At 55.0% G+C, this 26,903-nt stretch overlaps 1 protein-coding gene across 1 annotated transcript in view; it reads right to left on the minus strand.

The window, feature by feature from the left end:
• COL17A1 (collagen type XVII alpha 1 chain) overlaps nucleotides 1-26,903 on the minus strand; it is a 51,882-nt gene that overhangs the window by 15,640 nt on the left and 9,339 nt on the right. Inside the window, exons 4-31 of the mRNA XM_046027501.1 lie at nucleotides 26,386-26,490; nucleotides 25,291-25,422; nucleotides 21,305-21,352; nucleotides 20,003-20,038; nucleotides 18,827-18,874; nucleotides 17,296-17,439; nucleotides 15,903-16,061; nucleotides 15,237-15,308; nucleotides 13,697-13,768; nucleotides 12,954-13,022; nucleotides 11,757-11,918; nucleotides 11,328-11,408; nucleotides 10,149-10,193; nucleotides 9,074-9,253; nucleotides 8,296-8,517; nucleotides 7,961-7,990; nucleotides 7,749-7,775; nucleotides 6,364-6,390; nucleotides 6,210-6,272; nucleotides 5,364-5,468; nucleotides 4,615-4,677; nucleotides 3,975-4,010; nucleotides 3,350-3,403; nucleotides 3,062-3,097; nucleotides 2,555-2,590; nucleotides 1,850-1,912; nucleotides 638-673; nucleotides 301-372 (exon numbers count right to left, since the gene is read on the minus strand). Of these exons, the coding sequence (XP_045883457.1) occupies nucleotides 301-372; nucleotides 638-673; nucleotides 1,850-1,912; nucleotides 2,555-2,590; nucleotides 3,062-3,097; nucleotides 3,350-3,403; nucleotides 3,975-4,010; nucleotides 4,615-4,677; nucleotides 5,364-5,468; nucleotides 6,210-6,272; nucleotides 6,364-6,390; nucleotides 7,749-7,775; nucleotides 7,961-7,990; nucleotides 8,296-8,517; nucleotides 9,074-9,253; nucleotides 10,149-10,193; nucleotides 11,328-11,408; nucleotides 11,757-11,918; nucleotides 12,954-13,022; nucleotides 13,697-13,768; nucleotides 15,237-15,308; nucleotides 15,903-16,061; nucleotides 17,296-17,439; nucleotides 18,827-18,874; nucleotides 20,003-20,038; nucleotides 21,305-21,352; nucleotides 25,291-25,422; nucleotides 26,386-26,490 (2,223 nt within the window). The remainder of the gene's footprint in view (nucleotides 1-300; nucleotides 373-637; nucleotides 674-1,849; nucleotides 1,913-2,554; nucleotides 2,591-3,061; nucleotides 3,098-3,349; nucleotides 3,404-3,974; nucleotides 4,011-4,614; nucleotides 4,678-5,363; nucleotides 5,469-6,209; nucleotides 6,273-6,363; nucleotides 6,391-7,748; nucleotides 7,776-7,960; nucleotides 7,991-8,295; nucleotides 8,518-9,073; nucleotides 9,254-10,148; nucleotides 10,194-11,327; nucleotides 11,409-11,756; nucleotides 11,919-12,953; nucleotides 13,023-13,696; nucleotides 13,769-15,236; nucleotides 15,309-15,902; nucleotides 16,062-17,295; nucleotides 17,440-18,826; nucleotides 18,875-20,002; nucleotides 20,039-21,304; nucleotides 21,353-25,290; nucleotides 25,423-26,385; nucleotides 26,491-26,903) is intronic.

The following is a 26,903-nucleotide window of genomic DNA, read 5'->3' on the forward strand; positions in this document are numbered from 1 at the left end:
ATGGATGGAAATGGCCTTAAACTCTGCAGTTTTTAAGACATTCCTTGCTCCTGTCTAGAACTCATTTTCTGTTAATCTCTGTTGTCCAGATCACCAGTTGGTGACTCAAAGGCGTCAGAACCTGTAGTCACTGTACACAGCACAGGCCAGCTGCTGCGACAGCTGACATGCTGGAGGAAAATGGGATAAGGCACACGCATTGGCGCATATGCACGTAGACAGACAGACAGACAGACAGACAGACACACACACACACACACACACACACACGGCTGTGGCTCCCTCTTCCCACTCTGTTACCTGGCTTTCCTGGGTCTCCAGAAGGCCCTTGTGGTCCTCGGGTTCCAGGCATCCCCATTAGACCTTGTTCACCTGCGGAGAGCATGAGCAACACAGAAAGGTTTTCCTCTCAGGAAAGCTGAAGCAGCCAGCATACCTGAGCCTCTGCTTTCTTGGGGTTTTGCTGAGGAACTTGCTGGCAGGTGGAAAGGAGAAGGGGAGTAAGACTTAGGTCTTGCAGGGTCCACATGACGCGTGCCCTGCTGTCATGATGATTCGGGGGACTGGGCACGGCCTGCTGGGACATGGGCAGGGCAGGCCTGGCAGGGAGTGTGAGGAAAGCAGGACAGTGACTCACCTCTTGGACCTTGGTGTCCATCGGGGCCAGCGGGTCCTAGGAAGGCAGAACCACACAGCTCATCAGTTACCCCAGGGAGTGACTTCGGGCCTCCCTCCCTCAGATGCCCTGCAGCCTCTCAGCAGGTTGTCTCCCAGGTGGGAGCCCGTGTGGCCCCTCCCACAGCTGCCAGTCATGGAAGAAGCCTCATCTTTGGGACCCCCACCCCCTCGGCTGCCACTTTCTCCCTGGCCTCTTCCCCTCAACCAGGAATTGTGTATTTTCCTGCAGGGCACTCACAGGTCAGCAACTCCCTGTTGCACCCCCAGGGCCTACTGTGAGACTTCGCTCACCGCTCACACCAGATGCTCAGCACACATCTGCCTCGTTCACTCAGGGTCCTGGGAATCGAGGTCCTGCAAGCTCTCCTCTCCTCTCCTCTGGGCATTATGCTAACCTCTGTCTGAAGGGGCGCCCTCCCTCTCGCCCCTCTTCCCCCACCTTTGTCTTTCCTCACTCATGTTGCCTCTGCATGGAGTTTTCCACGCTGACCACAACGCAATCTTCCTTACTTTCTAAGACCACATGAAATGCCCCTCCTTCACCCCTCTGGCTGGAAGGACTCTTTCTGCTGTGCTCTCCTAGCACTCTGTACCTCAGGGCACCTGTCACCTTGTACGAGCTTTGTCTCCCCTCGTGGGAGGTAAAGCATCTGACCTGCCCCACACAGCAGCCTGTGGGCGTCCAGAGCTTTCTCGCTTTTAAACGAAGGAGAAGCGAACACATCACAGCCCCATTGGTGGAGCTCAGACCCTTTTGGGACTTGGTGCTAAATGCTCGCCCCTCGGAGGGTCGGTGGCCAGCTTCCACGTCCTGGTTGACAAGGACTTTGCTAAGCGTCAGGAGAATGCTTAAGCCCTGGCCGGGACGCCCGCTCTGGAGGACCAGGGCCTGCAATGCTGCGGTTCCCAGAGGACCTCGATACTCGTCTGTCCGCCCCAGTGGCCAGAGAGGCTTAGAGGCAGGGACCAGCTTACATGGGCCACTCACGCCCCAGCAGTGAGAAACCCAGAGACGACTGCCCAGGCCCAGCAGCGACCTGCACACAGGCCCTCTGCCAGGGGCCGGCAGACTGGGGAACAGGAGAGGCAGCTCCAGAAGCAGGCGCTCAGCTCTGCGGCCATGATGACCGGCAGGGCAGACCCATGGCATCCGTTCCTCTGAGACACTCACCGACTGCTCCTTTGGCTCCGGGCTCACCCACAGCTCCAGGCAGGCCTCTCAAGCCCGGCTCACCTGCGAAGGAAACAGGCCAAGCTGCATGGAGGCCTCCAAGAGACGCGTGCTGGACACCTACAGGACGCTCCTCTCTCCCTGCCCTCCCCCAAGACCACCACCTGCCCAGCCAGGGAACTTGAGGTGACTGACAGGGGTTGGGGACACAGCCTCTGCTTAGCGGCGATGGTCAGGGTCCCCAGGTGGGTGTGGACGGGCCCAGAGCCATGCCGGGGCTGAAGCTACTCCCTGGCCCCAAACGGCTGCCCCTGCAGCCAAAGCACGGTTGCTCTGGGTTCCATTTTCCATCATTCAAGGTGGCAGGAGGATAAGTGGATGAGAGGCTCCCAAGCCACTGCTACTTTGGGAAGAGCGTCACTGTCCCCACGGGATCCCCCCAAATCATCCAAGATAACCAGAAACACCCTTTTCTGTTCCAAATGTTTACCATCTGGACTACGCATACATTTTGATGCTGGTTTCCACTCCCTTCACTATTTTATCTTGTGTTCTTGTTTTTTGTTTTGTTTTAGATTACAGGTTTTTTGGAGGTTTTTACACAGAGATTCTGTCTCATGTTCTGTGGTTCTTTCTGCCTCCAGGGCCCAGTGGATTTGCTAGAAGTCTTTAATGGATCACAGCAGATGCCTGTGCAACACTGACCTGTGAGGCCTCGGGGTCCTTTCTCTCCCTGGTCACCTGGAACAAACGTGGGGCAGGGCAGGGTGGCAGGAGCATTAGTCGGGAGCCAGGAAAACCCCCTCACTCGGCGGGAGAGAACCCCGGTGTCCACACTTCTGTGCCCACGAGTCACGGTCAGGAGGAGGATGGTGAGGACCGGGCACTGGTGAACCAACGAGCAAGCCTGCCCCCCCCTCCAGGGTCACCCACAGAACGCCCCGGCCCTGCTGGCCCTCAAGTGGGTGCCACGAGTGCGAGGAGAACCAGACTAGAGGGGACATGCCTCAACCCTGTATCGTGGCCCCCTGCGGACCACCCGACCATAGCGCTGTGACATGGCGGCTGTTTCCCCTCTTCCTGCCTCAGTGTCCCTAGGTGAGAGGCTGGGCTGGAATGGGCCCTCACACACACATCCAGACTCTGAGGCAAGGGTCCCTTCTGGGTTCCTAGGAGTCAGGCAACGGGGTTGTCTGAGCAGCAGCAACGTACCTTTGGGTCCTGGTGGCCCCAGAGGTCCTTTGTCACCTGAAAAGATAATAGACAAATCCGTGCAAAGAGCCCTGGGGTGGGGAGGAGCGGTGAGCAAGAAAGGGCAGGGTCTGTGTGTGCAGACGAGCTCTCCCGCCATCCTGACCTCCCCTCTGCTCGTGTACCTGTCACCCTGCACCGGCCACTGGTCACAGCTGCCAGACCTTCCCAGCCCCCCAGACCTCCTCCTTGGGTGAGTGGCATCTACAAGGTGACGTCCCCTTCCCCTCCAGGCCCTCTCCCGCTTACCTTTGATACCAGGAAGTCCAACTTCCCCTCGGAGCCCTTGGGGACCTATTGGGCCTGCAAATGAAGGAAACCACACAGGCAGATGAGCGGCCCCAGCTCTGGGGCTGAGGGGTGTGCGCATGGGCATGGACGGGCATGGACGTGCATATGCAGGGGCACACGCACCCTGGGGCAACATTGGGGGCTGCTTTCTCCGCAGATGCCTCCCCACATCCCTGCTTCCTCGTCCGGGGCCAGCTCCCGGCCCATGTTACCAGGCCCCGGGTGGGGAGTGGGGCGGACACACACAGAGTGGGACCTGGGCAGAGACAGTGGCCTGCGGTATGGTGTGGGCTCCGGCTCCAGATTCCCGCAGCGGTAGAGGGGCGCAGGCCCCCAGGGAGGAGGTGGTGCGGGGACTCTGCTCGGGAGCAGCAGGAGGGGACTGCCTGCTGCTGGAGCCGGGTCGGACCGGATCTCACTGGAACCACTGGCAGCCGGACCTCGGCTTCAGGGGATGCTCGTATGGACCGTCTCCCGACGGCTCACTTTATAACTACCTCTTTTGCTTTAAAAACGGTTTTCCCTTAGGTATCCCTTTCCTTTCCCCAGAAAGAGCATCTGTTTACACAAGCAGCACACTGACCTGGGACACCCCGTTGGCCCGGAGAACCGCTGGAACCTGAGAAGGACAAGACAGCCACCATCAGGGGCAAGGCACAGGCCAGGGAGGTCCAACCCCACGGTGAAGGGCGGGGGGTGGTGCTCACTCCCAGGTGACCCCGCGTCAGTGGGTCTGAGGGTGGCCCAAGTGCAAAGGTCTCCTTAGGGAGGCAGCTGCAGTTGGTGGGACCGGTCAGAGTAAGACATCTGGGCCCGGGCAGCAGCAGGGAGGACAGTTGGCCACATGGGCGTCAAACTGAGAAGGCCCCATTCATCCTGAGGTGTCCACACATGTTGCCTCTGAACAAGTGTGTCTGGGCACCAGTCAGGTGTGGAACTTGTCTGACCTTGGACTTCTTGGCCCATCTGCCCAGTTAGGGGCCACATAACAGGGCCACTGGAGAGAGATGAAAACATGGTCCCAAATTTCCAGGAAGCCAAAAATACAGCCCCAGTCCTGACCTCAGAGACCATTTTTCGGGGGGACACTCTTTGGGCCCACTGTCCTTGTGCAGGCCCGGGGCAACGGGTCCTGGCTGCCAGCATCCCAGTGCCTGGACCTCTGTAATCTATCCTGGTCCTGGACGTGGCAAATCTGGGCACCATCCTGGCACTTGACTTACCTTTGGGACCCACAGAACCCGGGACGCCAGGTGGGCCCTGAACACCAGGTTCACCAGCAGCCCCTGGGGAGAAAGGAGATGCCCCTCAGTTTGGTTGCCCACCCAGCCAGGCAGTGTCATTTGTGGGGGGACACTTTCCAGGCTGCTGGTGGCCTCTGGTCCATCGGATACCTCCTTGAGACCACGAATCTGCAAAACACCTTCAGTTTCTGCCCCCAGAGCCTTTATTCACATTGCTCGAGGTCTGGCGCCCAGTGGGTGTGTGGTATTTGTTGCCTGGTTGAACCATATTTTTAAGGGAAAGTCGAACTAAAACTAAAGCTTCTTGTGCATGATCTTTTGGCGTTTTGAGCATTTCTGCTGTCTGTGCTTGGTTTCCCCTGACCAAAGCAGACTCGTCGTTAGGAATCTAATGTAAAATCTTCCCCACCTCCCCCAGGGCTGGGCCTGGGTCTCTTTCCCTGCCCAGTTCTAGCCACAAGAGGCTTGAGGACTTACACCCTAGCCTGCCTTCAGCCAGACCCTGCTCTGCCCAGAGCCCTTCACCTCAGCCGTGACTCCACTTCTCCCCGTGACTGTGTTCTTTGTGGATTCCACGCCTGGCAGGTTCTTAGCTTCAACCTGAATGCACAGCCCGGCCCACCTCCCCCATGAGAGCACAGTTTTTGCAGGGCCTGGCACAGAGCCCAGCTTGAGGTTGGTGCTTAGCAAAAGCAAGTGAAGGGAAGGAGGAAGGAAGAGCCTCTTACCTCTGTCACCTTTCTCTCCAAATCCAGGAGGCCCTGGTTCACCACGAGGTCCCATGGGGCCTTCTCGCCCTCTCTGGCCCATGGGTCCCTCCATGCCTGGCTCTCCTAAAGAAAGGACCAGCCATCTCAGAGTTGGGGTCCCAGCGTCATGGCTCGGAGCTCCAGCGGCAGCATCTCGCCGACAGAACACCTGCCTGGAGCCTCCACACTGCTCTCCCGGCTTTTCCCCTTACCCCTGCAGCCCAGGCTCAAACCGGAAGCTAGAGTGACCCTTAGAAAATCCAAGTGGATCACAAGCCACTTCTGCCCTAAACCTGCAGATGGCTTCTTAACTCACTGGGAGGAAAAGCTCAAGTGTTACCACAACCGCCCAGGCCCCACCCGATCAAGAGGCCCACCCCGCCTCCGCCGGGACCCTTAGTCTTCTGGTGGGCTCCAGCCAGGCCCCCCTCCTCCCCCTCCCCACTCCTTGACCATGGCACACTCTTGCCCGAAGGCCTGGGGGAGTGTTTCCCCCAACTCCTCATCCCAGCTACCTCACCCCCTTCTGGTCTGCTCAAGTCTGTTCAAACGGCACCTGCTTCTCAGTGAGGCCTTCTCTACAGCCTTATTTAAATGTACCCCCTTGGCGCTCCAGGGCCCTGTCTGGCTCTGTCTTCCTCATTTCACGATCCGTGCCCAACCCTGCTCTGTACTTCACTTATTTGTCAGGTCTGCGGGCTTTCTCCCCGACCCAAAGATGAGCAGCTCCTAAAACGTGGCCTGGCACACAGCAGACACTTAATAAACAGCTACTGAATCAACACAGGAATAAGGAAACAAAAGAATGGACAAAGACGTTCCTACCCACACTGCCTTTTTGTCCCTTTGGTCCTTCTGGACCCGGGTGGCCCAGGAGCCCAGGGAGGCCTGTGGAAATACAAGACTACCTCAGCCCCTTGAACCAGGAGCCAGAGCCAAGCCGCCCACAACACCAGCCACGCCATCAGAGGTTACACACCTGGAGTCCCAGGGAGCCCTCGGTCGCCTGTGGGGACAGAGAGAAAAGTGAGAAGTCAGAGGACCCGTGCTCGCTACCTCAAAGAGCCACTGATAGGACTAGTTGGTTTGCCAAATTTAGTAAATATACAGGAGGCAGATAAACACTAAGTGTGTTGTAGCCTAAGTATGTTCAATGCCATATTTGCAACATAGTGACAATGATTTCTCTGCAGTTCAAATTTAACACCTTGTATTTCATGGCAACCGGAGAGTCGAGGACTCCAGGAGCAGCTGTCCTCACATCCAGCATGCTCAGGAGCAGTGTGTGGCCTGCAAGCTGGAGCCTTCCGGAAGGGAGCTCACGCAGTGACCCAGGTGAAGGGTGGGGAGCGTGGGGTCCGGAAGGGAAGTGGAAGCCATCGGATGGAGAAACACCCATTCCTGCACTGGGCTCTCTCCAGGAGGAGGTAAAGCCGGGGATGGAGGGCCGCCCTGTCACGCCGCCCCACACTTTGAACAGGGGTTCTCAGAATGGACCATGCTCCCCTGGCCTCAGAACCACCTGGGTGAGCAAGACCCTGGACTCCCAGCGCCACCCACACCTGCCAGATCCCAGGTTCTGGGGGCGGGGCCCGGCCTCTGCTGGCACTTCTCTCTCCTGCACACTGAAGCTTGTGAACCCCACTCAGCTAGATCAAGGGGTGCTGCTGCGGTCATTGGGTTTGGAAACCTCTTCCACCCGTGGGCCTGTCCCACGGATTGTCAACCACTTTTCTGAGGAAATAGATACATTTCCTATGGCAGATGAATGTGCGTAACATGAGTTAGCCCACAATTGTTCCCCAACTAAGACTGCGCGGCCTCCTTGCTACACTGCCCTTTCTTCAAAGGTGGGTGGTGTTGCCCCTGCTGGATTCCCCCACAGGACCCCCCTTTCTGATTGCTGGGAGTCACTTCCAGCCTCCCCCATGAAGACCCCTGGGAGCAGGCTGCCCTGACCTGGGTCATCAGAAGTAACCTGCAGGGAGGAGGGAGAGATCCAGTTCCAGAGGATCTGATTCCTGGCAGGGCCCAGGAATCTGTATTTCTAGAAATCTCCCTAAGGATTATGTACAGTTCCAGGCCCCTTGAGCTGCCCTTTGGAGCTGAGGGAGACGCAGGCCTTTGATACATTCAGAGTCCTTGTGGGGGAAGTTCCGAGAACCCTGAGGAGGGATGAGGAACAGTGATGCCCTAGAGACACAGAGCCCTGGTCTGTCACTAAACCCCCGAAAGCCCAAGGATCTGCAGTCCCGACATGAGGAGCGCTGGCCAGGAAGAGGGGTGCGGGAGGCAGAGCCTGGCTGACTGCCTCAAACCGGCCCTTACTCCTATTCCGGGTCAAGGGCGCCGCACTGGATTTACCTTTAGGGCCTTGACTTCCCATGTCACCTGAAATCAGACAGATGACGAAAAGCATGAGATGCGGTGAGAACCCGAGGGCCGTTCTCAACCTGCCCGACAGACACCGCAAGATCTTTCCACTACTCATCCTTCAGTCTGGAAAATTTCCAACCAGAAACCCCCGTCCACGGGCAGGAAAAGAGACCAGGGTCAAGGCTCAGTCTACTTAGTACCTTTCGGGCCGGGGCTTCCTCGGAGATTTCCTACAAGGGAAAGTACGCCTGGAGTCAGTGGCACATCCCGTGTGTGTCACACACGGACACAGACAGACACAAGGGGGACTGTGGTGGGAACTGGCACCCAGACTCTAAGGGGTGCTAGCTGTGTGACCTGGGGCAGCTCTCCTCACTGGGCCTCCAGGCCCGGCGTTCCCAGCAGTCAGATGGGATGGCAAGGCCAGTCCCCGTCCCCCTGGGGCCCAGCCCCCAGGTCCCAGCCCTCCAGTCCCAGCCCCCAGGTCCCAGCCTCTACCCCACAGGAGCAAATGAGGGGGAACAAGGGAGCTCACCGCTTTCCTGCTCAGCCTTCAGCTTGTCCCTCACGAACAGCCAGAGCACCTCCTGACTGTGGTGATCAAGCCCCAGGCCCCCGGCATCTGCTCCCACGCGGGGGCCAGTGCCCAGCAGCCGGTCCTTATTGGCACGATCCATCTTCTGGTCGTAGAGCAGGACGTCACCCCGGCCCTGCTCCAGCGCGGCCACCCGCGCCTTCAAAGCCCGCACTTCCTCAGCTGCAATGGGGGGACGGGCTGTCAGGGGGCCTCCACGTGGCCTGACCTGGGGCTCTAGGGACATCTTGCTACAACTCCTACACACAGGACACCTGTCGTGATTGGGTGGGGGGGGCACGTGACATGGCAGTCAGGCGCTCAAGACACTAAGCCTGGGGGTCGGCCTTGTCCTGCACTGTGGCTGCGGCGCAGGCCCTCCTCTTCTTCCTCCTTCTCCCTGGGGGTGAGGGCAGGGGCCACACAGAGGCCCTCGCAGGGCTTGCAGAAGGTGCAAAGCGGCTCCAGGAAGGCCTGGCCTGGTTCCTAAGAGCCGCCCTGTGCTTGCTTGGCAGGTTGTTCCAGGAACAGAGGGGCCTGGGCTGGGAGACATGCTGGGAGCCACAGCAGGACCCCAGCAGTCGGGGGAACCCCGGCCAGGTGCCTCCGGAGCCCCATCTGCTGATTCACAGTAACAGGGGGTCCGCACCCATCCTCTCCAGTCCCTCTACCCTCCACACCCGGGGCCTGCGAACTCCCGCCCTCTGCACGGGCAGTGGGGCCCCCTGCGGGCACGTACCCAGAGCAATGAGGCCAAAGAGCAGCCCCAGGAGCAGCAGCCAGGTGAGCAGCAGGCCCAGCAGCCACTTCCACCAGCTGCAGCAGGAGCCGCAGGGGCACCAGGCGGGCGCCACCCCCCATGCGCCCCCGCCGCTCCCGCCGCCCCCGCCGCCCCCGTGGTAGTTGTAGTTGTGCATTTCTGTGGAAGACAAAGGAAGGGTAAGGTGAATGCAGTAGACTTGTGCCCTCTTCCCTCTGAATTCTCTAGGTTTTGGAGACTTCCTAGGGGCTGAGCGAACGCTGGTTGGGGCTGCAAGGCCCTAAAGATAAAGCCAGGCTCGAGGATGGAACGCAGGCCCCAGCCGGTGAAGAGCACGCGCCCAACCAGCCTGGCTGCGTGGGCCAGAGCAGTTTCCTTTCTTATAAAATGGGGTTAAGAGCTTGCCTCCTTCTTAGGATGGCTGTTGGATGAGAAGATAAGGCACTTAAGGTAGTTCACACAGGACAGGGCATGAAGTTTAAAAATCCTGATGATGACCCCCGATTTCCGACCACCTCCTGCACCTGATTATGGCCAAACCCAAAGCGTTCCCATCTCCCCACCTCCGTTCCCACTGCTCCTTCTTTGTAATCCCTGCTGTGCCTGGAATTAAACTCAGCGTGGCCAAGAAGTTTTGTGGGTTTTGTTTGTTTTTACTGGAAGGGTTTTTTAGTGTCTAAAATAGGCTGATAACCCTTGACCTGCTTCTCTCTCAAAACTGTGGAAGCAAGTGAGCCAAGTGTAAAGGGCTGGAGGTGTGCATGTGGTCTCCGTGGCCTTTGAAGCCCAGCTGGGGGGTTCTGGCTCCTTGCCTGCTGGGAGACCCTGGACCCTGGGTGGCAGTGCCCAAGGGCACAGGCAGGACCTCCTGCTGCAGCCCTGCTCCAGACCCCAGCCTGCACCCCTGCTGTTCTCTACCCTGCCGCCTTCCAGAATGATTTAGAGGTGCGGCTCCTGTGTGCCCCAGCTGTAGGTGAGGGGGCGGTCGTCCTTCCGTTCATTACCACCAGCCCCATCAGCTCCTGTCCCCGCAGGACCTGCTGTTGTCACCCACCTGCGGAGGCAGCCTTGCCCTTGGTGGACACAGTCTTCACGTCTCCTGGAAGGCAAACACCCAGAACACAGGTTTGGATCTGAGCTTTTGAACTGCAGGAGGCCACAGGACAGCCGGTGAGCTGACTGCGGGCAGAACCTGAGGGAGCGACGCCATCCCAGCAGCACTAGGCAGGGACATTCACTCACTCAGTCCTTGCTGATAACGTGTTTGCAACAATTCCATCGAGAAACACATGGCTTGACAAGCAATTAATGGTTGGTGGGAAAAGCAGGGTCTCAACCTTCTTGTGACCTTAAATCTTTCAAACCAAGACAGTTTTGGGGTTCCACGTTAGAGGCAACATTCTCATCCAAACGATCAAGGTGCTTGTGAGAAAGGACTCTTGATTTCTTGGTTCAGGGACTCGGAACACTTTCTTCACCTGGGCAGGGGGGTGGAGGGCTGGTGCAGGAGCTCCTCCTGCTATAACCACGGACTGCTTGTGAGCACATGTGAAGTTTTTTGGGAAAACTGTTTAAAGCTTTCATCAGCTTCTGCAAAGCCTCTTTTATCTCCACAGGCCCATTTCCACCCTAAAATATAAGTCTTCAAAGTGAGCATTTCCTTAGAGCAGGGCCTGCTAAAGACTGTAATGGATTGCATTTGCATTTTGAAAAGACGTTCTACGGCCCAACTCTCCTCTTCCTTTACTGACCTCCCTGAGATCAGTGATCTGGGGAGAGTCTGCAGGGCCCAGAGCATGCAGAGAAATGTTAGCTGGGAGAGAACCCAAGTATTTGCAAAGAAAAAATAATAATAAACCTAGCAAGTGCTTTGCGAAGCATTTTCTAGTAGTTCTGAAAATTATGGGATAGGGAATAAGCAGAGAAAAACAATCCCGCCAGAGACGGCAGACGCACCCTGGGAAGGCGTCTGCTGTAGTCACATGTGTGCGCGTGCGCACACACACACACACGCATGCACACACAGCCCAAGACCACTGCGGAGTCTGCAGAAATACAGCCTCCGATTCAGTGGGTCCGGGCCAGGCCCTGACACTGCATTTCCAACAGGTTCCTGGGTGGTGCCCATCCTGCGGGGCCAGAGGCTGCATTCTGAGCAGCGAGGTCTCGGAGGATAAATAAATGAGAGGCAGACAGATAAACGTCAGAGGGACAGTCTCCGATTTCCTCTCACCATTAGCTTCTGATACCAGGCAGGTGTCAGTCGTGTAGGCAGCTTGCTTCTCTTTCTTGAGGGTGTCATCTGAAAAAGACGCTGTGAACACAACCCAGGATCGCCCGGGCTATCCTGTGCTCCAGCACCCCCCCCCCCACCCCAGCCGCTCCCGCGTGGACACCGGGGTAGGAAGAGGGCCCAGCTTCCCTGAGTTCATCTCCCGCATCTGTGTTTGTGCTTAGGCTTCCCGTTGCCCAAAGACCCCTCTGGGAGTATTTCACTAGAACTTTCCTGAATGCTTATCTACATTCAAGGCAGACCCTGGAACACCCTATTCAGGCAGGCATTTTTCATTTGAATGGGGTGACTGTGGTTTTCTTATTAAAATGTCTCCAGCATTCCGTCTGCCTTTCTTGGGAAACCTGCCAGGAGCGGACCCCCTCGTACTTGCAGCAATGCTGGCTGGGGAGGCAGTGAAGACCTTCCCGCTGTCCTTGGTCATGATCAGCAGCTCCATCTCCTTCTTGGCAGGCGTGTTGTCTTTCTCCAGAATCAGGAATTTACAGTCCTTGTGCAGGACGTCATCACTCTGGACATTTGTGGTGCAGGCTGGAAAGGAGAGGAGCCAGCAAGGAGGACAAGGGAGAGAGAATAAACGAGAAGAGGAAGGAGGAGGACAAGAGGAGAGGGGAGGGGAAGAGAGGGATCAGCGGGTATGTCCAAAGGCCTGTTCTTGCCAACAGTGGTCACAAGACCCTCGTGGGGACCAAAAGCACCTCCCCTGCCCGGTTGGGCCTGGCTATCAGAGGTCAATGCCAGAAGTGCTGGGCGGCTGACCTCTGATGCTGCCTCCCCACCTGGACGTTACAGGATCTTTAGTGAAAGGGCCACAGTTCCCTTGTCTAGCAGGCACTTCTTTAATTAACGTGGCCGGCTCATGTCTAGCCTTTAGCTAGGGTTCCCATCCTGGGTTGGCGGGAGCTCTTCCTGAGCTCTAACGCGCATACACTCCTGTCTCTAGCGAGCCACCTATTTCTTCCGGTGGGTGTTATTTTCTCTCATCCTCTCCTGTACTTGGTCTCCTGGTCTATCGGCCTCCTCCTCCACTGGGCGGTCAGCCTGGTGAGGGCGAGAATCTAGTCTGCCTTGTTCATGGCTCTGCTCAGGCACGGAGAATAGCATCTCATACAAAGCAGGTGCTCAGTCTTTTTGAATCGACCAATTGTTGAATGGAAGGAAGCAACGGGATCAGATCAATGGAGCAAAGAACCCACCAGCTGCAGTGAGCCCAAGTTGATAAAGATCCTAGTGGAAATGTGTGCAGTGGGGTGGTCACTCCTGAGGGGCTCCCTGGTTCTTACAATGGGGGACACATAACAGGAGCAGGCCAGGGGCTTGCAGACATGGGTGGGTACTGGGGCACAAATGCCTGACACTAGGCAGGTGTGGAGGATGGAGCTCCCCCCCACCCCTTGGACGGGAAGGCCAAGGTAGAGCCGGGGGCACAGCCGCCTCTGCTCTGTCATGGCAACTGGGAGGCCTCGGACCAGCAGTGGGTTCTCTCTCCTCTCACATAGCAGGTGTCCCCGCGGAACACTTCTCCGCCTGCACAAGCTGTCCTCAGCAGCCGGAGATCACGCTCACCGGCAGAGGTGGACACGCCAGTGCTCACAACACCAGAGCTCTGGGGCAGGTTCTTCTTCACACCGTACGCTGCAAGAGAGGAACCACTGAGTGAGCAGGCCAGTGTGGGAGGGTGGCTCCTTGAGGCTCAGAAGTAGTCTGACCAGCCCTAGCAGCTCGGCAGCCTCCCCAGGTGAGGAGAACACAGAATAAATAAAATGAACGATAATAAGGAAGACAACTCTCTCCAGCCACAGGGGCGGCAGTGAATTTAGATGAACTTTCCTTGGTCTAATCCTCATCCTTTTAGGTCTGTTCCAAAATTCCTCCTCCTCCATGAAGTCCTCCTAGGATTCCTTCCCTTCAGAACACCTAGAACCTTAACACCTGCCCCGCGTAACTGGATGCATGTTGTCTTGCAGGATGCCCAGTTGTTTCACATGTATTAGACTCTCTCCTCCAAGTAAACAGTAAGCAAGTTGAGGGCAAAGGTTAAGGGTCACACCTCTTCTGCTCCCTGTGCCCAGGCCTGCACAGGGGGTGCACCAGAAAATCACCCAGGTGATCAATGTACAGTGACGGGGGACCACCAGAAACAGCCGTGAGATGGGGATATGCAGGGGACCCGCCACAGCACAGGCTCCCCTGTGGTTTCCCTCATGTCTGAGCCCGCTCGAGACAGAAGCTGGCATGTCTAGGTTGGGAGTTACAGCTGCTGAGGGGTGTCGCCGCCTGGGCCTGCAGTGCCACCCTTGGCTACAGACCTGTGGAGGTGGTGGCCGTGCCGTGGGACAGGGCGGACGAGCTGGGTGCCAGGTTGTTCTGCATGCCAAACACTGCGAAAGCAATTGAGGGCAGGTGAGCGCAGGTGGTGGTGGGGGGGTCCCTTAGCTTGAGGCAGCCCCCCGAGCCCCCAAATCACTTCCACGATGAAGGTCTTCACACGGGACAGATTACCCAGCATTCTCAGTTCTTACATTGTGAGTGACACAGGGATCCCCACGTAGGCCAAAAGCTCTCAGCACTGGGTCCTGAGCTACCCTGGGTGGTGAGTGCACACAACTGAATGGCGGTCATTTGCACGGCGTCTGAACGAGGTCGCTGTGTCCCAGGACATTTAAAAATATCCCAGGGGTCCAGACACCTGGGTGGCCCCATCAGTTAAGTGTCTGACTCTCAATCTCAGCTCAGGTCTGTTGGGCTCCTCATTGGGTGTGGAGCCTACTTAATATCCCAGGGAGTCCGTATTTGCTGGGGGATCCTGGGGCACGGTGGGGAACTGTGGGCATAGGACACAGATGCAAGGGGACTGAGACGACTGACATGGTGTACCCCTGGTTTTCCCTTGAACACCTCCTCCTCGAGACTCAAACACATAAAATTCCCCTAGCCCCCACTAGGATTTCAGAGGCTGGTTGTTAGTCTTTAAATAATGATCAGAAGCTCATTCCTCCCCGGGTAAGAGCTTCCCTTATTTCATCATCTCTAGTGTTTGGGGCACAGATCCTGGATCCAAGATCGGCCCCCTTGCTCAGTCAGGACTTGGCAAAGCAGAAGGGCAAAGGCAGAAGGAATGAAACGTGAACCCGGTGTCTTCTGGGCTTGGTGGGGCTCTAGTCGAACAGAAGTGTTGAAACAAGAACGCTACATTCGCATTTGTGGGCGTACCAGCCAGCTAAATGAAGAAGGCCCACGTCGTTATATTTACTAATCACAGTAACAGAGAGGGAAGGCAGAAGCCTTAAAAAACAAAACAAAACAAAAAACAAAAAACAAACCAAGATGTGGCTGGTAACATTTACATAATGTGTGGTTATGATGTATGTGGAAACAGAGTGAACATGTATTCCTTTAAAATGGTCATGTTTGCATTAGAAACTAAGCAGTAACATCGGTTGAGCCCCCAATGACCTACAGTATTTATAAAAAGATCTGAGGTAAGATCCTTCTAACGTAACAATACTTTCCACCTGAAAAATGTCCGGAGCACTGACTCGGCCCTTTTGCTTCCATCTCTCCACCGCTCACAGCGGGGAAAGGGACCAGCACAGGACAAGCAGGTAGGTGAGGCCTCTGGCCCCTCCACCTTAGTCCTTGCCCTTGGGGGCTGAGCTCCACCTCTGACCGCGGGCGGGCACCCCTTGGGCCCTGCATCTGCACCCCCTTGCGCACTGAGGAAAGTCCTCATGCTTGGAGCGGAGAGGACATTTCTGTGGAAACCACGGTTTTCCTCAGCAGGAGGGAGCATCCTAATATTTTCAGCAAACATTCTGAAAAAGGCCATGCAAGCCGGCGAGCACTGACCTGAGGAGCAGGTGCTGACCCCGGGGTGCAGCGTGGGAGAGCAGGACGCCATGTTATTTGGAACTCCGAAGACTGCAGGGGAGGAGGAAGGCCGGTGAGAGGGACGGCAGGCCCAGAACTGGGTGGGGGGGTGGGCTGGACATAGAAGCCAGGGAAGGAAGGGCAGGGCTGCATTTTGAGCTTTTGTTACATTTCTGGTTTTAGGAAATCGTGGGCTCTTGCTTGCAGCAGAGTACCGATTTGTCTGTGGTGCACCTTGGGATGGTCCTCGGATGGTCAGGCCTCGAGTGGACATGGGGTCCAGCCAGAGCCCCTCTTGTTAGTCGCCACTTTGCAGAAAAGGCATCTGAAGCCCAGAGAAGTTAACTGCCGTACTCAAGGTCACAGTTTATCCACGCAGAGGGCAACGAGGCTCCTCAGATCTGTTTTCATGTTCTTTCTCATGACACTTTTTTCTGATACACTGTGCTAGACAGTCTTTCTCATATGGAACCCATCAAAAGAAACACCTGGAGACTGAACTAAGCTGGGAAAATCAAGGGACGCCGGGCCACAGAAAGCCCCTCAGGGAAGCTGCGGGGAGGGACAATACCAGAGGAGTCCCTCAGCTCCAGTAAAGGTGCAAGGGGCCCAGCAGTGGGAGGGGAAGTGCCCCGTACCACGTACCCGATCCCGCAGAATAGGCGTTGGTGTTGAGGAGGGACGAACTCTGGGTTGTCACGTTGTTGTGGTAGGTCCCCATGGAGGACCCCGCCGGCAAGGTGGAAGACCACACGTGGGAGGGAAGGTTGGCGTCCAAGATGGTGGCATCATAGGTGCCGGACACTGGAATCACACAGGCATGCCCGCACCCCCGTGAGACCAGTCGGCGCTCCATGTTGGGATAACCCAGGCGGGCCGGTATAGCCCAGCTGGGTTTAGCCCCGAAGGTCCCATGTCCGGGAACTCCCTCAGTCCAGGGAAGCTGGCCAGCCCACTTCCACCCAAAACCCTGGAGCTGGTGAAAACCTGATCTCTCGTGTTAGAAATTCTTGCTGGCTCTTGGTGAAATTTGAAGTAGGTCAGTTCTGCTCTGGGGTCTGCCCATTTTTCCAAGAGGCCCTCCCCACCTCCTGGTGTGCTGGTGACCAATGGTCTCTCCCGTCTCTTGCTGATTCCACCTTCACAGACACCGGGGAACAGCCAATCCCACACAGACCTCCAGGCAGAGGGCAGGGACAGACAGCAAAGGCTTGGGTCTGTGGCCATTCGTGCTCAGGGCAGTCTTCCCTGGTAAGACCCTGTCAACATCCTACATGCCCACCAGACCCAGGGGCCACTCTGTCTCCAGGAGGGGGCTTTGGTGCTCCTGCAGATCCGAAGCTGTTCTGCCTTCTCACTATACTGGGGGAGCCGGCCAGGCAGCCATACACACTGGCCCGAGGTTTGTCTTATATTTACATAAGAGACAGGTCACTGTCTCAAGGGTTTGAGTCAAAACAGAAAGCTCTACATCGCAGCACACCTGGCTCCTTCCCTCCTCTCCCTCTGAGGATCTGCTTATTCATCTCTCTGCCCCCCACCCCCCAGAGCCTGCCTGGCACTCGGTAGGCATGTGACCTCGGAGGGTTCCGCAACACTCCTCCTTCCTGACTACCATCTCCTGGTTATCCGTCTGACTTCCCCCAGAGGGCCCCCCTCCACGAGAGGCGGTATCTCCTCTCTCTGCTGCTTCTCCTCAGTGCCTGGTACTTGGCATAGAGGAGGCACAGAATAGTCACCGAATAAATGAAGGGAAACACTACAAGTGTCCCCAGGAGTCTTCATTTGGGGAACGTGGCCAACACATTCCCAAGGGAGGTCAACAATGTCCTAGGAGAGACTCTCTAGGATGTAGGGCCCAGCCCCATGCTCATGGCACGGTGGGGCAGACAGCGTGCAGCCCACATGGTCAAGCAGCACGAAGCTCAAACGCGTGGTACCTTGCGAGGCCTCTGCCAGCCCCCGGAAGGCCTGCTGGGGTGGCTGAGCTGCCACCTGGCTCCCTTTCCTCCATGGCAGCCGGAGCCACGGTACTTACCTGACTGGGAGCTCGTGGTCACCATTTTGGTCTCCACTGTGCCTTTCTTGGGGATTGGGAGGGTGTTGGAGGAGTTCCGGGTGGGGCTCACGCTTGCTGATCGGCTCCCCTTGAGCAAACGCTTAACATCATCCAATTCTGTCCCTGTAAGGTGATGCCCACATCTTCCATTAGGACCAGGGTTCCTTCCCCAACCCAGCTGCAGAGGGAAGGACATTAATGGTATCTGGAATATGAGGGGGGAGGGCATCTGCTTCGCACGCCGGGATGTTTTTGGTCAGCACTGTAATTTTTGCATTTTGTCAATTTATAGCACATATCAAGCTAGTACTTTGTAATATTAATGCCTCATAAATACAGCGCCTCCACGGCGAGGTCCTCAGTATGTATTTCCTAATTAGACCTCATCAGGCACCATGCGGAGAATTCTGTGGCTGGAAGACCGTCCTCCTAGACTGCCAGACTTGGGGATTTATGCCCAGGGCAGTGAGAGAACCGGATCCCTGGAAACAGACTGTCCAACAGTGAGCTTATCCCCTGCCAGGACACCCCACATGTTGGTTCTCTGACCTTGTATGCTCTGGGGGGCCACCAGGAATCTGTGGCCCCTAACTCCTTAACAGTGTGCTGCTTTTGTGGAGTTCCAGTCCATGTGGCCACTGTGATCTATAGCTAGCTCAGTGAGGGATGCAAGCCCCCTGTGCCTCCCAGCGGGGCAAATTAAGAGAGAAGGGAGGCACCAAGCGAGGGTAGCGTGTAAGAGACAGGTTTGCACACATGTGTGTTGGAGGACTGCCCAGGCACCCTCTTCCCTGAAAGCTCCAACCTTGGCTCAGCCCCGCCCAGCCTGGAAGGATGCTGGGGGGACAGCATCGTACCCCTTGGCCCAGGGCATGGAGTGCTCTGGGCCAGCCCCTGTCTAATTCCTGGGCCAACCAACCTGGCTCTTTCTCCTCCTACTCTTTGTACTTGGCTCCCATCCTACCAGTTGGGTTCATTGCAAGATGTCAAATCGCCTCTCACAAGAACGGAGTCTAACAGAGTCGATGGACAGGGGCTGGGGAATCCCAGACATGCGAAATAAAGTTCAAACTCTCCCACTCCGTTTACTTTGGACTCTTCTCCAACCTTAAGTACTCTATCGGGTCCCCTCCTATTCCTTTTCCTTGGGCCACATGGAACATTCCTCCAGCATCTGAACATATGTTCCCCAAATGTCTGATGTCGGCTCATCCCACGGAGCCCTCAGCTTCCTTTCAAGCGACCCTGACCCTGGAGGTTTCTTTGGCTCCCTGCTCCTTCAGCTCCTGGAGAGGCCATGGTGAGTTGGTTTTCTACCTCCCCTTCAGCAGCAGGGAACAGGAGTTATTCAGCTCCTGACCCAACACCTAGCCTAGGGTCCCTTTCACAGAAGGCCCTTCAACACGTTTTATGATCAAGTGACCATACACACACACACACACACGCACGTACGCCGTGGTGACCCTGGATTCCTGGATCCTTTGTTTTCAGACAGACTGTGAACACTTACATCGGGTAGATGGGGATGCACTCTGCAGTCGAACTCGGATTTCGCTCTCTGTACAAGGGAGGGGATGGAGAAGGTATAAGTGAAGGAGCTTGGATCACAGAGCCTGACCTTGAGCTCTGAGCAGCAGAAAGAAATGTGGGCTGCTCGGAGATCTGTCCTGGGAACAGGAAACCTAAGAGTGCCCAGAACGAGTGCTGCTTAAAAGGAGGGGTCCTCTCCCCACATCCCAACCTGTCCACTGCACACCTCCCAGCATCTAGAGATGCTCTGATAAGATCGCAGGCTGAGGGAGAGGCTTGATCACCATCAGCAATGACCAACTCCCTTCCAGGGACCTGTCTCCCAGCTACTCTGAACCACGCTGCTCTCCTGCCTCCCGGGTCTCTGATGCCTGAGGGAGAATTCTAAAACTCATACCGTTTACTTAGCCACTTGGGCCTCCTCTGGGCAGGAAAGGGTGGTTTCCTGTTAGCTTCAGGTGGGCCACTGACATCTTTCAACAACTATTAGCCTAAAGTTGTGGGTGTTGGTCTGTTCCGAACTTTAGAATTACTGATGCAATAGGCCCCTGGAAGTCTAGAGTGATTAGAGAGAGCTGCAGGGCCCGTGCAGAATTCTGCATTGAGCACAGTGTGGGCACACTGCTCCTCCCCGCCCTCACCAGATGCATCCAGGCCAGCTCGCCCCAGGACCCCATTTCCCTCCTAGAGCCTTATCTGCGGGCAGACGTGCAGAGTGCAAGACTGTCATGGAGCCCTCTGTCCCCTGAAATAATTTGAAAGAGAGGGGCTTTCCTTCCTTTTTCACTACATAAAGGCAATTATACTGCGTCTTGTTAAAGTCAGCCAGGGGACTCCAAGTGAAACCTTGGCACACCAGATGTGGCGCCAGCATCTTTGTAACCCACAGCAGGACAAACTAGTCCCCAGGTGGTTACTGGGTGTTTGTACCCTTGCTTTCCCTTCCATGTTAGATCAGTGCCCCAAACTACCCTTCCCATCCTGATGGGGCCTGCGGAAGAGTCCCAGGACGTGGTAGGCTTCCTGAAAGCAGGAACCATGCCTTATTTATGCTTCTCTCCTCCTCCCATTTTCTGGCTCAGGTCTGGACACACATATTAGATGCTCAGAAAAAACTTATAGAATGAACTGAAATGACCCCAGCCACAGAGCTCACCTCGTGTCTGGCTCCTTCCTCTGGTTGAAGAAGATGCTGAGGAACAAAGAAAAGTAATCTTACGCATCGAAGAGGTGGTACACTAGATATTTTTGACCTCGAAGGAGATCTGTTTGAGCGGGGGAAGAGACTTGTTTTCTTTGTGCCTTTACATCCAGAAGGGAGATGGAAGCCTTCCTCTAGGTCTCTACTAACATTGTGTAAAGTTTTCGTAAAGGACTCCAAATGGACTGTCTTGCCCTGCCTTCTTCCTGGAGCTCAAGCCCTGGGCACCCCACTTCCTCTTTGGGCTCCCCTCTTTGGGACCCGCCCGGCCTCTTTGTGCGGCCAGCTGGGCTTCACGACGAGATGATGGAACTTATCCACATGGAGGCCACCACCTGGCTTCTCTAGTTCAATCACGGGCCCCACAGTGAACCCAAACCACCTGCGTTCGATGGTGGATGCTTAGTAAGGATGAGCCCGCAGCCACAGGGCAGAGCGAGTTCTGCCAGACTCCACGCATTCAGGGCATCAGCTAAATCAATGTTAAGTTAGCTCACACTTATAGTGTTAACTAAAGTAATCATTTGGAAGCCTAGTCGTTGGGGCTGGCTGTCTACACTGACCAAATATATTTAAAAAAACCCAGCCAGATCTTCCCTTTGGCTTTTTGTTAGACTCCCTTGGTCTTCCTGGGGTAAGCAGATAGGTAAAATTACAATTGCTGTACAATGGCCATATCAGCTCATATGCACAATGAGAATCCAAGACCACCACAAACTGGAGGCCAAGTGAAGACAGCCTAGGGTTTTGCTCAGCATTGTAATAGGGAGGGCACGTATTGCATGGAGCACTGGGTGTTGTGCAAAAACAATGAATACCGTTATGCTGAAAAAATAAAGGAAGAAAAAAAAATGTGTCCCTTTGCAGTCCACTGTGGTGGACGTGCTGGGATGTTTGGCGTGTGCATTCGAACCCCCGCTGCTCTTGGTTGGGAGGTCTCTGTGCATCCTGGGAAAGGATAACCCCTACAGCTGTTGCCTGGCCTTGGGGCTGCTCTGTCCAAGTCTGAACCTCGTATGACTAACCTGCCGTTTCACCAGGGCCAGGAGCAATGGCTAAGGGCAGCAAGTGAACCTGGCTGACTGTGGCCTGAAGATGCTTCAGGATAGAGAGCAAAGGAAAAAAAGTGCTCCGCAGGAGTCAAAGTTTTAGAAGAATCCACTGAGCTCACAGTGTCTCCCCCACCCTCCACCACTGACGCCAGGCATTTCCCCGGTGCCTCTGCCCATCCCTTCAGACAATAAGGCAAGGACCTACCGAATTCCTTCCGAGGGTACTCTGGGGAAGAGTTGCCACTGGAGCTCCCTGCAGGGCGAGAAAATCCTGAGCACCCATGGCCACGCAAGCCCGTGGCTTCCCAGGGGGCACAGTGTGCGGACGCCCGCACTCCCGCGGTGGGGAGGGCGGTGGGGGCTCAGCAGAGGGCTCACTCTTAAATAGGACACGCCTGCGGGCCCAGTTCCCGTGGTTCATCCTGATCACTCAACTGCTTCCGGTGGTGAACGGTTGGGACGCAGGAAAGCAGGAGGGTTGCTTTGCTGTTTTGAAGCCCTCCACTGAGTTGTCCCCGTACCAGTGTCCTTCAAATGCATGGGCTGTCAGCATGGCAGCGTCACTGCCCTTGTGAAGTTCGTCTCGAACGTGGGCCCCGTTACAGTGAAGGTACCGGCCCCCAGAAAGGCATCACATCACACAGCGCTGTGGTGACACAACCCGTCTCCCCTGGATTTTTGTTCCCTGCCCTCCCAAGCCCCTTGGCCGCTCTGGGTCTGAAATCACATACTGGGGAGCGCAGCCCTTGGTCCTCTGCTTCTCCACCACCGTGACCCATCTCCAGTCAAGGTCAGACCCATTGCTGCCTGGCTTGTCTGTTTCCCACCAGACTGGCTTCTGCAGTCGCCAGCACTGTGGGGGACTTCAGGAGCCAAATCCAAACGTCCTCCTGCCTCCTGCTTCTTGACCCCGAGCGTGTCCCTGCACTGACTTCCAGGTCCCTGCCTGGGTCCTGCTCTCCCCGCGCCCTCAGCCTCTTCTCCCTCCTGTGCCCTCTGGCTCTTCCTTCTGATGAGGGAACAGAAGGCAAGCTGAGGACAAAGCAGAGGCTGAGACCCCACAATACCCCCCACCCATGGGACAAATGTGAAATTCCTCCCGCACTCCCGGTTGCCCTAAAGGAAAAAAAAAATAGTTAACTTCTAGAGATCACAATCCTGCAAGAAGTGAGTCTCCCTCAGTTTACAAATGTCTTAGCAATTGACAAGAACAAAGCATTTCTATCAATGGCCTAGCTTCCAGAAAGGAATGCAAATGCTGTTAAATGTCTTTATACCCGGCAGCCCATTGACAGACACTTGAAGCCCTGCAGAGTGTAATGTTCCTCCAGGAAGCTCCCAACTATCCTATTGTTAATGCCTAACTACAGGGAAAACAACCTTCACTTGACAATAGCAAAGCCTCCCGTGGTATCCTGTGCGTCTTCTTTAATACGTGAAAATACTTTCTTCCTTTTTCCTTAGCTCCCCAACCCCATAGTATATAATCAGGCGCCCCCTCACAACCCCGGGGCAGCAGCTCTTTCTGCCCACAGGTCCTGTCCCCGTGCTTTCATAAACCACTGTTCTGCACCAAAGACCTCTCAAGAGTCCTTGGCTGTTGGCTCCTAGCTTGTCACCTTGTTCAGCCTCTTTCCTCCCTGTTCTTCCTGCGCGTGGCTTCCGGAGTTTTAGGAGGGATCAACTCTCTACTCAAAAATCCCAGTGGCTTCTCACTGTTGCAGAATAGCGCCCAGACATCACAGGCCAGCCCTGAATCTGAGTCCCTCCAGCTGCCTGCCGCCCAGCCCGACTGCTGCCTGTCTGTGCTGAGTGCGCCCCCTGCAGGCTGGAGCACCCCACCTCTCCACCCGGCCTCCATCGTCACACACCTGAACGCCCAGACTCAGGCCCCATAGTCTTCTCTGAAGACTCAGCTGGAAATGCTCATCCCCTTCAACTTTACATCACAGTTTTTAATCCATCAGCTTAGCTTATCTATCAGACCACAGGCAACTTGAAGACAAGATCCACATCTAGTTCATTACTTCTTTTTTTAAAAAGATTTGTTTACTTATTTTGTAGAGAGGGCAGAGGGAGAGAGGAATGTTAGCAGACTCTACAGTGAGCATGGAGCCGAACCCAGGGCTCGATCTCACGACTCGGAGATCATGACCTGAGCCTAAACCAAGAGATGGACACTGAACTGACTGCCACCCAGGTGCCCCTCACATGTAACTCATTTAAGTGTTGCTGGGGAGGAAGCATTTCCTCTACCTTTCAAGATCTTTCTAGCAGGACTAAGAATCAAACTGATATAAGACAGATTAACAGGAGAAAGGAGAAAATCAAATTTAGCTTTGTACATACAGGGAATCCACACAGACATGGAAATTCCAGAAACAGGCAACGTGATGCTTGTGCAAGTTGAGGAGAGGGGTAGGGGCCTGAGGATACGAAGGGCAGAAAGACCATTTGCAGGAAGGTGAGAGGAGATGGTTGGAAAAAAAGATTGCCTTATGGAGATAAGTATCTTAGGATGAAAGGTCCCCCAATAATGGGTCTGTGATTAAAGAAGCAAAACTGATACAAAGCGAAGGTCAAGCAGAGCTTAATTTCATGCCAAGCATCGAGAATCAAACTGACCAGTCAGGTCCGTCTCTTACAGAGAGGCGAACTGTCCCTGCCTTACCGACTAACTTTTTTTTTTTTTTAAAGATTTATTTATTTGACAGATAGAGATTACAAGTAGGCAGAGAGGCAGGCAGAGAGAGAGAGAGGAAGAAGCAGGTTCTGTGCCAAGCAGAGAGCCCAATGCGGGGCTCGATCCCAGGACCCTGGGATCATGACCTGAGCTGAAGGCAGAGGCTTTAACCCGCTGAGCCACCCAGGCGCCCCTTACCGACTAACTTTTAAAGGGCAAGGGCCATGTGGTTGGTCCTGGCCACACACAGGTGGCCAATGAGATTGCAACACATAGAGAAAGCTGCACAGTCATGCTAGGTCCCACACGGATGGCCAATTGAATTACAGCTCACCCCAAAGTAGCTATTTGAACTAGCCTATCACCTTGGTCAGAACTGGCGCCCAGGGTGGCTCAGTGGTTTAAGCCGCTGCCTTTGGCTCAGGTCATGATCTCAGGGTTCTGGGATCGAGTCCCGCATCAGGCTCTCTGCTCGGCAGGGAGCCTGCTTCCCTTTCACTCTCTCTGCCTGCCTCTCTGCCTACTTGTGATCTCTCTCTGTCAAATGAATAAATAAAATCTTAAAAAAAAAAAAAAAAAAGAAAAGAACTGGCGCCCAAAAGGTGGGGCCCACACTCCTTGGTAGCTAGGGAGACAGTACGCATGCTCTACTGATTGGATGTCTCCACCTGACCCGACCTGCCCTTGTATTTGGGCTTTGTTACCTGGGACTGGTTTCCCAACTTGCTTTTAAGCAAGTTCCCCTGGGGGGCGCAGGGTCAATTTAAGTTTTACTGCAAAAACAACAAAATGGTTGTTCAACTGAGGTGGGGCCGCTCTGGCTACACAGGCCCTTACAAGGAGAATCTCTGTTAACCGTTCCCTTCTTGGTACAAGCAAGCAGCTGAGGAGGAGGTAAAGAGCTTTTCCTCAGTCTGCCGGGTTTGGACTGCTTTTAACTCAAAGTAATGTTCAAGCCACAGCAGCCTGTTTTGAGGCAGCCAGCCCGTGACCCCGACGGTGTCCACTAAGGCATTCCACACGGTGTTAAACACACGATAGATATGAGATAAAACTGAATGGATGAATGAATTAGGGGGCAGGTCAATCAATGAAATCTCCAAGTAACATAAGCCCATAAAAGAAATGAAACTGATGTGGGCAGCAAAGGCAGAAAGATATGGAGATTAAATTACAGGTCCTTAAAAGCCCACTGACAAATAGGCAGGCAGAGTAGGAGACAAGAAAGCACCCACCAGCGCTACTGTCTGCCTTGCTGGAGGGAAAAACCACCTTAGCTTGGCAATAGGCAGGCCTCCATTATCCGGCGAGTCTTCTTTAGCATATGAAAGTCCTTTTGGAACGTCCCTTTCTTCCCCCAAACCCCCCAGTCTATAATCAGTGGCTTCTCACAATCCCAGGGCAGGTGCTCTTTCTGGCCCTGGGTCCCATCCCCAGGCTATCATAAGTCCACCGTTCTGTACTAATGACATCTATAATGAAATGAAATGAAATGTACAGACTGATACCTTCGTATGTTCCATGCCGAGTGATGTGCGTTTTCCTTTCGAAGGTGGAGCCAGGTGAGTTGGGCAGAGTGGAGGCGGGGGAGTGAGCCCTCCTGTAACTGGATGTGGAGGCATTGCCTCGCGTGCTCCCACCTGCAGAGGGGACAAGCATCAACTCTCACCGCACCTCCGACTGGCTTTGCAGTTATACTGACTGCGTTCAGGCTGCCCAAGGTTGAAGAGGGTCCTATGGGGGCCCAGAGGGCCTTCTGAGAACACTGCTCAGAAGTGGGAAGTGAGATCATCGCCGTCATCACCGCTGTCCTTCCCCAGCTGACCACAGAAGGAAAGCAGGGGGGCCCTTTGTGGACATGGCTGCACATGGCAAGGGAGAGGCTTTGGCAGGATTTTTCTTGAGGACCTGGCATTTAATTGTAGCTCACTGCTGGATGGACTAGGACACAATCGCACGATGTGTCCCATGACTTTGACAGCTGGCGGCACCCGTGCCTCTTGGTCAACCTGGCTATTTGTGTCTTGGGTCTTCTTTTTCAGTGTCAATTGAAGATGGTTTAAATGGCCTCAGGGGTTATACGTGTGCTTGTTTTTCGTTTGTTTTGCCTCACTCTGTCTCGTTTTGGTTTGGAAGCTACCGTGAAAGAGTGCTTTACAGGGAACAATGGGCCTGTGTTGGACGCTTGCCCAGTGGAAACTCAGTGTAGGATTGTGCGTCACTAGACTCTCTGAGTGGAGTAACCCAGTGGTTAAGTTTCTTTTGTTGTTGTTGTTAATTCAAATTGTAAACCCTCTTCTGTGCACACCCTTCCCTGAAAGAAAGGGCTTCTAGTGAGTGACTCAGTAGGAAAAGAGCACCTCCCACAAAGCATTCTTGAGCATTGTTATTTATATTAGGGACTAAATGAAAACTGATCCCATTGTAATGAGGCTTTCAGTGCGTCTTTTAAAGTATCACTTTGGCTGGTCTCTGTGTCAGTCACACAACAACTGGGAGCACTTGGAATGGATGACAAGCACTTGTGACCATTCCTCTCTTCATAGGATCCCTCTGCCCCTGTCCACTGCTCTCCCCCAGTCCCTCCACCAGCAGGCACTTACTTGAGTTTATGTAGCCACTGCTGCCATGGGTCAGGCTGTGCTTCTCCAGCCGGCTCCCTCCACCCAGAGAGCCCGTTTTAGCATAGCCGTTGCTGGTTCCCCCTTCTGCACAAACAAGAAGCGGGTGACAGTTTATGGGTGGAATCAGGCCAGGAGGGGTCCTCTCCTGCTCCGCTGTGGAGACCACCCCTGGCTTATCACCCACGACCCTGCTGGTTTGGCGTCCCTTCGCAGGTGCGAGCTGCCATATTCCCCTGCGTTTGTTTGTGATAGAAATGTCAAGAGCAAATATTCCACCTGATTTAAAAGGAAAGTCTTCTGGGCAGAGCATAGCAAGTTGCTCATTAGGAAAGCTGAAGCATTAGAAGAGGCAGCTGAGTGATGAAAGGCTCTGTGAGGCCAGGATGTGGGTTGGGCTTGCTTTTTGGAGATTGCCTGGTCAGTGCCATAGACATGGCAGCCACTAGAGTTGTTGAGTGAGTGGTGAGTGACAGCTCTGTGTCGCTGGTGTTCCCATG

The sequence above is a fragment of the Meles meles genome, chromosome 13, assembly GCF_922984935.1.
Source record: "Meles meles chromosome 13, mMelMel3.1 paternal haplotype, whole genome shotgun sequence".
Lineage (NCBI taxonomy): Eukaryota > Metazoa > Chordata > Mammalia > Carnivora > Mustelidae > Meles > Meles meles.